Source organism: Nannobrachium achirus (assembly GCF_963921795.1).
Source record: "Nannobrachium achirus genome assembly, chromosome: 23".
NCBI classification, from domain to species: domain Eukaryota; kingdom Metazoa; phylum Chordata; class Actinopteri; order Myctophiformes; family Myctophidae; genus Nannobrachium; species Nannobrachium achirus.
In genome coordinates this window covers 42,635,804-42,648,208 of record NC_137830.1, presented here as the reverse complement: position 1 = coordinate 42,648,208, position 12,405 = coordinate 42,635,804, and the positions used below count along the sequence as shown (strand labels likewise).

The 12,405-nt window shown below is 45.7% G+C and overlaps 1 protein-coding gene across 1 annotated transcript in view; it reads right to left on the bottom strand.

The window, feature by feature from the left end:
- Nucleotides 1–12,405, bottom strand: part of ntn4 (netrin 4) — a 46,639-nt gene that overhangs the window by 18,570 nt on the left and 15,664 nt on the right. The window contains exon 4 of the mRNA XM_080754112.1: nt 6,859–6,985. Coding sequence (XP_080610238.1) covers nt 6,859–6,985 — 127 coding nt within the window. The remainder of the gene's footprint in view (nt 1–6,858; nt 6,986–12,405) is intronic.

Sequence of the window (12,405 nt, the reverse complement as noted above, 5' to 3'; positions counted from 1 at the left end):
TGTTTAATGATGCTTGAAGCCTTCCCCCTTTTCCACCCTGCTGGCAGTAAATGATTCTAACTGGATCCAGAGGCCCGTTCCCCCCCCCCCCCCCCAATCTATCACATGTGTCTGGACGCATAAAGATGATGTAACAACAAACCCCCCCACTGTCTGCGCTCCCAGACGGATTGCCGTCTTTATCGGAGCGATCGTCAGGGGCAACGCGCGCGATAAGATAAAGCCTACCTTTAGTCTAAACTCTGCAATATCAGCAGACCCATAAAAAAAATAATAATGCCACATTCACAGATTGTGCGGAGAGATTCACAGATACACGCGTGCAAGGCACGCGCACACCGGCGCGTGCACCGGAGCACATACACACACAAGGGTATTCACCAATAGTGATTTTTAGTATTCGAATTGTTCGACCTCAAAGTATTCGAATAGTTGAATATTCGACAGGACTGGCCAAACTGTCAAATATTAAGTAAGCAAGAGTCGAACATTGTGAAAATAGACGATCTACATGCTCACAACGCCTAACGCGAGGCGCTGTGAGCATGTAGATCTGCTATTTTCACAATATTTATCTGCGGAACCGAGTCACATCAAATGTAATTTTCAGTTTTCGCCCCCTAGTGGCGGAAGAAATTACCTCTGGGAACTCAGATTGCATCAATGTAATACCTACAATTCCAAGTGCTTGTCAGGGTGGGGGTCCCCAGTTCAAATATGTTTATTTTGGGGGTCACAGCCTAAAAGGGTTTGAGAACCCTAGAGCATTAACAAATTCATCCACCAGGGGCATTGACAACTCATTCTTATGACTTCCTATCTAGCCAAGCTTTATAAACTACATATTAAAAAAAAGATAAAAAATATTCGACTTCGGTGAACAACGTCAAATAGTGACTTTGATATTCGAATATTCAAATATTTGGTGAATGCCCTAACACACATGTTTCTCAGTAAACTCAATTCTCACGGCCTATCCTGCTTTTATTGTGCCGTCAGCAGCCTCCGCACATTAATCATTAACAACAACCACAATGCCATCATTTTAGCCACATGAAAAGCCGAGCCACGTGTGACGACCTGTTTGTGTAGGAGTGTGTGTTTATGTACATCCATGGCTTTGACGGGTCAGCGCACACAAGGAGGTGTGCGTGTGTGTGTTTGCGCGCGCACAGCGCGAGTGTGTGGTGTATGTGTGTGCACGCTCGGGTTCATAAATAAAGTTGTTGGCTCCGCGAGCCCTACAATGAAAACTTTATGAGTCTGTGCAGAGAACGTGATCGAGTACCTGTCTGAGCAGCCACAGAAAATACCCAGTGAGAAGACAAAACAAATCTGTCACACACAAGCACGCACGCACGCACGCACAGAGCAGTTCCTAAAGTTGTGTGTGTGTGTGTGTGTGTGTGTGTGTGTGTGTGTGTGTGTGTGTGTGTGTGTGTGTGTGTGTGTGTGTGTGTGTGTGTGAGCTTGCATGGTACTTGACAGCAGGGGCGTCAATTGGGTATGGCAGGGGTATGCATGCAGCTAGGGCTGTCACGATATGACATTTTACATGACGATTAATTGTCACTCAAATAATTGGCGATTAACGATTTAATTGTGTTTTTGTCGTTGATAATTACATTTCTGTTTGGCTTTTAGGCTTTGAAGTTGTACATGGTAGATATGACACATAACCTAAATATACAAAGAAATTACTGACATATTTGACAACTTACTACTAAAAAATTACTTTGATAGTGGAAATAGCCGATCTACAAGCTCACAGCGCGTTGCGATGCGACGCGTTGTGAGCTTGCAGATCTGCTATTTCCACTATTTCGGACATTTTTCAACATTCACGATTATGACGATTATGACAAAATAATTGCGATAAGGTCAAATAATCACGATTAGACGATTATGTAATAATTGTGACAGCCCTACATGCAGCTTCCAGCCTGCCATACCCTGGGTCTAGGGGGGAAAAATAAAAGTTATTTTTAAATATAAAGAATGAATGTCTCTTTGTCTATCTGTTCTGGTTATTGTGTTGGTAAATTACCGTAAAATAACTACAAATGCAAGATTTAACAAAATGGTCACTTTAACAAGGTATTATGATTATATTTTAGGTATATCCACAACTTTCCAACATCCCATCGTGCATTGCGCAGAAGTTGCACGGAGTTTCCGGCGCCGCAGCCGAGTGTGATCTACAAGCTCACAGCGGTTGCATCTGCGACGCGACGTGAGTTTGTATGTCTGCTGTTAACCGGAAGTGTGGTGCAAATAATTCTCCAGTAAATTCCCACGGAAAGAGGTGGATATAATTATATATTGTATGTACTTCTTCTTAAAATAAATGTATCATGCCTGTTGCTAAGGTATGACAACATGACTGGTGTCTTGCACTCGCGCGAAGACACCAGTCATGTTGCCATACCTTAGCTTTTTCTGAACTGACACCATTGTACACACACGCACAGAGCAGTTCCTAAAGTTTTGTGTGTGTGTGTGTGTGTGTGTGTGTGTGTGTGTGTGTGTGTGTGTGTGTGTGTGTGTGTGTGTGAGCTTGCATGGTACGTACTTGACAGTGTGTTTTCATTATAGGGCCCCTCCGCGCCTGGTATGAAGAAAATGTTCCTCACAACGGAGGGAAATTCCTCCATTGTCGGCAACCGACTACAGTGGGATTTCACAATGTCTCCCTCCATCTGTGGGCTTTCTGTTCTCAAAGCATGTCCCCCCCCCCCCCATCAATCAGCTGTCAGCAAACGTCATTATCCTAAGCGGCGCAAGCCAAAGGCCTCCGCATTACCCCCATACACACATGAGCGGGCCGGGAGCGCCCACGGGGACGATTTTCCCCAGTTTGCAAGCCAAACAGGCGACAGGTAGCTCACAAGCGATAACGTTCTATTGACAGCAGCTATAGCCGCCATACGCTTCAAAAAACCAAATATTTGGAAGTCTCTAAGTCTGGGGGGAAAAATGTGACAGTTGTTTTGACCTGGTGGACAGGAAAGATGTATGTGACAGTCCAATTTTGTGTATGCACGATATGTGCAAGCACCTGCACACACACACACACACACACACACACACACACACACACACACACACACACACATACGCCCACCGGCAAAACACATGCACTGACCCTCGTATACGAGTCCAGCATGTGCTGGGCTGCCAGCATACCTGTGAGGCTGAGCTCACTGGGTCAAATCTGACAGATAATCTGCAGGAGAATGTAGCCACTGTTCTGTGTTTATGGATGCCTATCTAGTGTTTACTTAAGACTTGTCTCGTCAACGGACTGCGACACGCTATAGTGCACACTCCTACCCACCCACCCACCCACCCACCCTCCAACATGGACCCTCACACATTTACAACCAGCAGTGATTACCCTGTGCATGGCTGCTCTATAGCCCTGAGTCACAGGGAGGCAGGTTGTAGCAAAAACAAAAGTGAAGACAGACAAGTGGGCAGACTGTGAGTGTGTGTGTGTGTGTGTGTGTGTGTGTGTGTGTGTGTGTGTGTGTGTGTGTGTGTGTGTGTGTGTGTGTGTGTGTGCGTGTGCGTGTGCGCGTGTGTGTGTGCGTGTGTGTGGGAGTGTTGTGGGGTGACTTTTGAGTCAAGTCATACAGTAGGTATGCCACTGTCTGATGATTAACTAGGGTGTAAGCTTTGGATGGAGCGTAGGCGGTCTGGAGAGCCGGTCTCGAGTGCCCACGCTGCGAGCTTGTAGATCTGCTATTTTTGAAAAGTCGTGAAAGTGTGTGCAAATCTTTGAATATGTGTATTTTTGAAGCAAACATTTGTAACTCAAATTTTGCTTCCTGGGGGGTGGGTCCCTGGAACTAAATATTTTGAGATGGGGGTCCGTGGCCAAATACATATAATTTTGGGGGTCCTTGACATGAAAAGGTTTGAGCACCACTGACGTAGAAACATAGGTTTTTCAAAAAACCTTAGAAGGATTTGAAATATTCAAAGACTTGCACACATTTTCGCGATTTTTCAAAAATAGCAGATCTACAAGCTCGCAGCGCGGCACTCGGTGCCGCGCGTGCCGCGCTGTGAGCTTGTATATCTGCTATTTTTGGAGCTGTGTGAAGCACAGGCTCCCTATACGTGGCTGTGTGGGTCTGTCTGTGTGTGTGTGTGTCTGTCTGTGTGTATGTAGCCTGAACTTCCTAAACTTTGGCACGCCACTAGTCCCACAGTTTTGCCACCACACACTTGCGCCATATGTCAAATCGACCGGCTTACTCGGGAATCGTGGGCTATTACTTTTCTAAGAGAAAGGTTCTATAGTTTAATTGATATTAATTTATTAGTGAATTAATTTTCCCCATTGACTTATAATGGGAATTGCAAAAACTCACATTCAATTATTTGTCTCTCGCAAACCATAGGGGCTAGAGTTTCAAGACTTGGAGAGGAGGTTCATAATGATTTCAAGGATTAAAAAAAAAATAATTGTGTCATTTGGCCGCATGGTGGCGCCATAACACCCCACTTTACGTTTTGGCCTGTAACTCTTGAACCGTAGGTCGGAAAATTAAAAATATTTTTTCCCTGGATTCCTTGGGTCATGACGCATCTCCCCATATAGGCCACGCCCATTTGCGCCATGATAGATTTTCCGCCATCTTGAATTATCTCCAAAACACACTTTTTGCTCCTTTTCCTACATGTTTTCTTCAAATGTCACAAAAATCGGTACACATGATCTACACACACACACACACACACACACACACACACACACACACACACACACACACACACACACACACACACACACACACACACACACACACACACACACACACACACACACACACACACACACACACACACACACACACACACACACACACACAGCTCCACTTCACACGGGTGTGATTTTTTTATAGTTAAAGCACTAAATGTGAGTGAATCCTTGTACCCAGGGCCCAGGATTTGGTGCGACACCCCTGCCCATCACCAGGAGTCAGTATGATCCGGCACGTCCTGGCTTGTGGTCCCAGTCATCAGCATTCCATGCAGGAATGAGTGCACCATGCCAGTACGGATGTGTTCCACGTCACGGGCACAATACTGACGCATTCGGTTCACTTATGACTAATGAGGATTTGATCTTATGTCTACTGTATCTATCTGTATCAGAGGCTGCGCTAGGATTTTTTAACCACCGGTCACCGTGACCGTAATGATAACAATGTGTCGGACATCTGATAAAAATAACGGGACATAACGATTTACAATGCACGAATGACAAGCAGGTGCGGAAAAAGGAGTCAATAATAACAGTTAAAGGATTATATTTGGGACTGAAAACGATTTGAATGTAAATGAGTAGAATATAGAAAATAAATCTTCATTAATCAGGGGATTCATTATCTAGGCTACAATCAAGCAGGTTGTGTCCGTGGCTGGCTGCGACGTGTTCTTCAGAATAAGGAAATGTCAGCTGCGCAAATCATTCAGCTCGACTGATTAATCTGTCCAGCAAAGGCCAGCAAAATACAGGCTGGTCACATGGTCTATGGTGATTGGTGGTGACATAATTATATGTCGGGCCGGCATATAATATGTTATATGCGTCTGTTGATAGGACTTTGGGAAATTTGAATAAGCTTTTGTGGTGATCTTTGATCTTCTACTTTCTCACAAAGAATTTATGTTATCGTTATGTTATTGGGACCCTGCCTGCATTATTCCTTCTCCCTGGTACAACAACCACACTACGCGACCTCACACTGAAATGGCAGCTGTTGTCTCTGATTCATCTTCAACGAAATGCGCACGCGTAACAGTATATACAGTATTCAATTCATTTGTCTATCTTTGGACACATACTGTCCGTACAGGCGTATGTGATTTATGTGATGTGCAAGGTATTTGATAACATCTAAAAAAAATAGAGTTGTGCGTGTAATACTGTGTATGTGTGTGTGTGTGTGTGTGTGTGTGTGTGTGTGTGTGTGTGTGTGTGTGTGTGTGTGTGTGTGTGTGTGCTTGTGTGCGTGTGTGCGTGCGTGTATGTGTGTGTGTGCGTGCATGTGTGTGTGTGTGTGTGTGTGCGCTCACGTATGCAGGAGTCCGGGGCACTGTGTGGTTTTTGGGGGTCTCTGTAGAAGCCGGCCCTGCAGCTGTGACAGTGACGTCCCTCTGTGTTGTGCAGACATTCACACACGCCTCCGCTCCTCTGGCCAGTCTCGCGCCACACCGCCCAGTCAAAGTGGCACCTCTGGGCGTGGCCGTTACACTTGCACTCTGCAAGGGGGACGTACCGTACGTCATCAATACTTAGTTGCACGCCGCGGTCGAGCACCAAAAGTTGCCGATCTACAAGGTGTGTTGTGAGCTTTTATTATTATTATTATTACAAATGATTTATTGTTATGAATTCTCCTGTTATTTTGGGCTATTTTCACCCTAACCCTAAGACACTTCAAGGACAGCATATTTATCCTAAGTTTTCCAGTTTTTTTATCCAGTGTTTGAAACTGTGTTATTTTGTCTTGTTTTGAAACTTTGAAACGAAAAATGAAAAACGGGGTACAAGCAAGCACCCCATTTCTCATTTTCGTTGTTGTTGTTCCAAGTGAATTGAACCATCGTGGAATTAATACACTGTTCATGTGGCTGTTGGACGAAATGGAACCCCTTCAAGGGCCCCTGGGGGTCCCCAGATCCCACTGGTCTACATCCCACGGTATAGTACATGTTGCGGCTGTGAGCAGTGAGCAGTTGGGGAATTATTGATGATGACTCACAGAGGATGATAGTGTTGTAGTTGTGTGTGTATGTTGTGTGAGAGAGACAGAGAGACAGAGAGAGCAGTGAGTGACTCACTCCGGCACTCATGTGGAGCCCCCGTTAGCCCATCCGCTGCCTGCCAAGGTCGGTCGTTGTAGAGCGGAGCGCAGCTCTCGCAGTGAGCACCTGCCGTGTTGTGTCTACACACACACTTCCCATGGACCTGACGGAGACGGAAAAAGGAAAGAAACCCATTAAGCAAACATACACAGCCTTAATCTAAGAGCCATCACATCATGAGAGAGAGAGAGAGAGAGCGAGAGTCATCATGAAGACAGACTGAGAGAGAGAGAGAAAGAAAGTGAGACGGGGAGACGAAGGGTGAAACAACAGGGTCAGTGTGAGAGAGAGATCATTTTCCCACATGGGAGAACCGCTACTTTCCCTTTTTTAAAACAGCAGATAAACAGGATCTGATATGTCCTTCGTTTTTGTAATGATGGGCCTCCTCCCCTGCCTTCTCTCCCCGCCATCTCTTTCTCTCCCTCTCTCTAATACAATCTATAAAATCAATCTCTCACGCTAACTCTCTGTGCATTTTTCTAAATATATCCAACCCTTTCTTTCTCTCCCTGCTTTCTCAGAGACTATCTTCTCCCTCTGTCTGTCTGTCTGTCTGTCTGTCTGTCTGTCTCTCTCTCTCTTTCACTCTCTCTTTCACTGTCTCTCTCTCTCTATCTCTCTCTCTCTCTCTCTTTCACTGTCTCTCTCTTTCTCAACTCCTGGCCCGGAATTACTGAATGGGAGATTGATTGTTTGGCTTCATCACTGGAAACGAGAACTGGCCTCAAATAATGAAAAGGGTGGCGTGTGAATGCTTGCGCCTGCCCTCCCTGCACAGTGTGTTTGTGTGCGTGCATGTGAAAAAAAAGTGGAAGTATGCGGTGCTGAGGGCACAATAACAATCTCCTTGTCATTCCTGCGAGTTGGAATGCCATGCATGCTGGATAATGATGTGCTTTGGGGGGAGGGGGGGGAGGGAGGGGGGGTTACAAGGCATCTGAGGTAGCTCTTTATCTGTTTGGGTTACACTGTGGTGGAGGAAGCAATGCTCTGATTTGTTACCATGGAAATGGTAGAAGTATAAAATAGCAAATACATATTTGTAGTAGGGCATTAACGACTTGTGATTTTTGCAAGTCGACTCGACTCAGTAAAAAGTTGAGTTGAAGTCCACTTTATCGTTTGAGGACGTCATCACATCACACACGACCCCCCAGTTATTTTTGGGGGGTCCCCAGATGATTAATGTGAAACATTGTTTTCTCACTCAACTGTAAACAAACCAACATAAAGTTTAAGTGTATAGAGGGTATCTTCACATTTCTAAAGTGCCAATTTAAGGACTTTTTAATACCATTGTCCAAATTGTCAAATATACAGAGGCAGAAATTGTGAAAATAGCCGATCTACATGCTCACAATCGCGAGGCGTTGTGAGCATGTAGATCGGCTATTTTCACAGTATTATATTTTTTCAACTTTTGACTTTCTCTGGTAATTTGTAGTGGATTGAAAGGCACAATATTTGTCTATTGGGGCTGAGGTGGAGAAGAAGATTATGTAATTGAATGAAAATACTCAAGTAAGTATCTAAGTGCACTTACTTGAGTAAGTGCACTTAGATATTTACTTTCCACCACTGGTAACGGGCCAGGGAACACACAGGCACCGACGGTCACACACTCACACTCACACACACACACACACACACACACACACACACACACACACACACACACACACACACACACACACACACACATTTTAACCATTTATTTATGTCCACACAAAGGAGATGCATACAAGGACACAAATAGTATAGGTGCAGTAGAGTAACATTTACAAAATCATGGCATTATGTCTTCATGATACAATAGCAAGGCACTTGGTACTCTACGGGTATAAGTAACAGCGTCTCTGCCATATGTGGCGGCTGCCGATTATAGCGGAGACGGAACAATACTTTGCCAGCCTTTTTGCCTCTTTTTAAGGCACTCCAAGTTGTTGAAACCCTCTAACAACCAGCCTGTGGGTATGTCCTAGGCTGCCAAATATGAAAACAAATAGTCTGCACCTGTACCCCAGCTCTGAGATCGTATTTAGGAGAGATTGGTATTTAATGACCTTGGTCATGAACGCATCCTCTAGGCTAGGGTCAAAGGTGCAGGCCATCTCCAATACAAACACTTCCCTGGACTCTTCATCAACCACAACAACATCTGGTGTATTAGCTGTCAAAGATGCAAAAATGTCCAAGTTATCGAAGAGATGAAACATGGATGGAATGACACGGGAATGTTTGTACATTCTCACTGAGGGTGCATGATATTTTGATATGTCCTTTGCTACACACACACACACACACACACACACACACACACACACACACACACACACACACACACACACACACACACACACACACACACACACACACACACACACACACACACACACACACACACACACACACACACACACACACACACACACAATAATTATAGCCACGGTCACAACACGATCACTACCACTGCGTACACACACACACACATGCACACACAAACAAACAACAGAAAATGCCTTAGCAAACAAACAACATACAATAATTATTGTAATATTTTCCCACGGTGTGTGATATGTATGGAATAAGACTGCCCCTCGCCCCGTGTCTGTGCATAGACTGCATGGTTAAACACAGCCATATGGTAGTGGTACAGGAACAGCGCTCAATGGGTACCCTCCTTCCACACTTACGCATACACATAGACACATGCATACATGGGGGGCAGCATAGCTCAGGGGTAGAGAAACTGGTATTAGAGCACGAAGGGTATAAATCCCAAAGGGTTCCCAGTTCGAATCCGGGCTCCCCCTGAGTTAATGTCGAAGGGTCCTTGGGCAAGACTCTGAACCCCTAATTGCCTCCGGTGAGTAGGTTGGTGCCTTGCATGGCTTCCTCCGCCACCGGTGTATGAATGTGTGTGTGAATGGGTGAATGTAATGCACAATCTATGTAAAGCGCTTTGGATTAAAAGCGCTATATAAATGCACCATTTACCATTTACCATACACATACTGTAAATGGTAAATTTATATAGCACCTTTATCCAAGGCGCTTTACAGAGATTGTGCTTTACATTCACCCATTCACACACCGATGGCTGGGGAAACCATGCAAGGCAAAAACCTGCTCACCGGGATCAACTAGGGGTTCAGACTTCAGAGTCTTAAGGCCCTTTCCCACTGAAAACGATACAAAATATCGTTTTCAATTGAAGTGGATAGCAGCGTCCACCCCACAACGATAAAGCCGCCATAATTGATGTGCAACACCGTCATATCGTTATCGTTATCTTTATCGTGTCCGGTGGGAATGAACCTTTACTCAAGGACTCTGGGAGAGCCCGGGATCGAACTGGGAACCGCCCGGGATCCCTCCGTGTTCTAATGACGGTTTCTCTACCCCCCGAGCCACTGCCACACACACACACACACACACACACACACACACACACACACACACACACACACACACACACACACACACACACACACACACACACACACACACACACACACACACACACACACACACACACACAGCTCCTTTAAGTGCTTAACGAAAACGACTGGGAACTTGAAAAGAACGCCGGCAGAATAGAAATGGGAGATGGAAAAGGAAGGGAACTTTGTCGGTGGGGGGGAAAGAAGGGGGCCTTAAAAAGTTGTCTGGCCCCCGTCCAGTCCAGACAGCTGGTATTTCGACCAATTTCACATGTTTACCATGTCGTGATACGGGACAATTAGTGCACGTCTGTCCACACAGAGAGACGGCACACACGCAACGCGGGAATAAGAAGCGTGTGTGAACTATGCAGAAGCACGCATGCACGCACGCACACATATGTAGTGTTTTGACAGGCCAGAAAATCAACTCTGTGTCCCGTGTGATGTTAGAAAAAGAAGAGGTGGAGGAAGGTGGGGGGGGGGGGGGGGGGGGGGGCGGGGGGGGGAGAGAGAGAGAGAGAGGCACACACACACACACACACGCACACGCACACGCACACACACACACACACACACACACACACACACACACACACACACACACACACACACACAGAGAAGAGTTAAAGCGTGCATAAACTGGAGCATGAGGAGACGAGGAATCTCCTCCCCGGCATTTTCCCCCCCAGCCCCCCTCATGCCCCCTCCATGCCCCCTCCCACCTTGTAAAAAGGCTGAGCGTTTGTCTGGCCTCCTTCCCCAACAACTCAAGAGAAGCGACATGAAAGCAAAGGCCTTAATCAGCAGTATATATGTGTGTGTGTGTGTGTGTGTGTGTGTGTGTGTGTGTGTGTGTGTGTGTGTGTGTGTGTGTGTGTGTGTGTGTGTGTGTGTGTGTGTGTGTGTGTGTGTGAGAGAGAGAGAGTGAGAGACAAAGTAGAGAGTGAATGAAACAGACAGACAGAGAAAGAGAATTGGAGGGAGAGTGTGTGTGTGTGTGTGTGTGAGAGAGAGAGTGATCTGAGATTGTGTGTGACAGAGAGACAACCTTTAAATGCATTTTGAGAAAAAATAATGCTGCTATTTGGTTGAAAAGCTTTATACCCTGTACATATATAAAATGTCACAATGCGACATAGCTCTGTTCACACAATGCTGTACCCCCTCCAACTGTATATATGTTCCCCATTTTCAACTGTTTTTACTTTATTTGTTACACTTGTTTTGGCAATGTACAGTAAGTGTATGTTTTCTCATGCCAATAAAGCTCCTTTGAAATTGAAAATTGACAGAGAGACAATGTAGAGAGTGAATGAAACAAACAGACAGACAGAGAAAGAGAATTGGAGGGAGGGAGAGAGAGAGCGCGCGAGATCCACTCAGAGATTGTGTGTGTGACAGAGACAGAGACAGAGCGAGAGGTCGTTCATTAGCAGTCTGAAGAGTTCAACGCATCACTCCGAGAAAAAGCATGCAGCCCCGTCTGTGAGCGCCAGAAGCCTCTTGTCACTTTTCGTTACAGTGTGGATGGCTGATCCTTCGGCTACTACGGCCCTGATCGGCTCCTTCCTCTGCCCGCCCCCCCTGCGAGTCTTACATGCCCCCACCCCAGCACTCCGTTGTGGCTTGACTAATTGCTGCTAATGCTGCAGTATCTGCACCCGGAGGTCATTGTGTGTGTGCGTGCGTGTGTGTGTGTATGTGTGTGTAGGTTGTTGTTGATTGGGCTTGAGGAACAGTGGCCAGTCTTTTAGAGCAGTGGTTCTCAACCTTTTCAGGTCGCGACCCCCGTAATAATCATATTTTAACAGGGGACCCCCACCCCACACACCCTGACGAGCACTAAGAGTTGAGGCATTACATTTTGTAAGCGTTGTGAGCATGTAGATCGGCTATTCTCACAATTTCTGACTCTAATATTTGACAATTTGGTCCAATGTTTCATTTGTCATTTTAGAGTTATTAACACTTGGGGAGCCAAACTCGTTCAGGGACGAGTTAAGGCCACTAGGTGTCCCCCTGCCACAGGAAGTTATCTCGTTCACAGACGAGGCAACAAACAGTTAACTTTTTG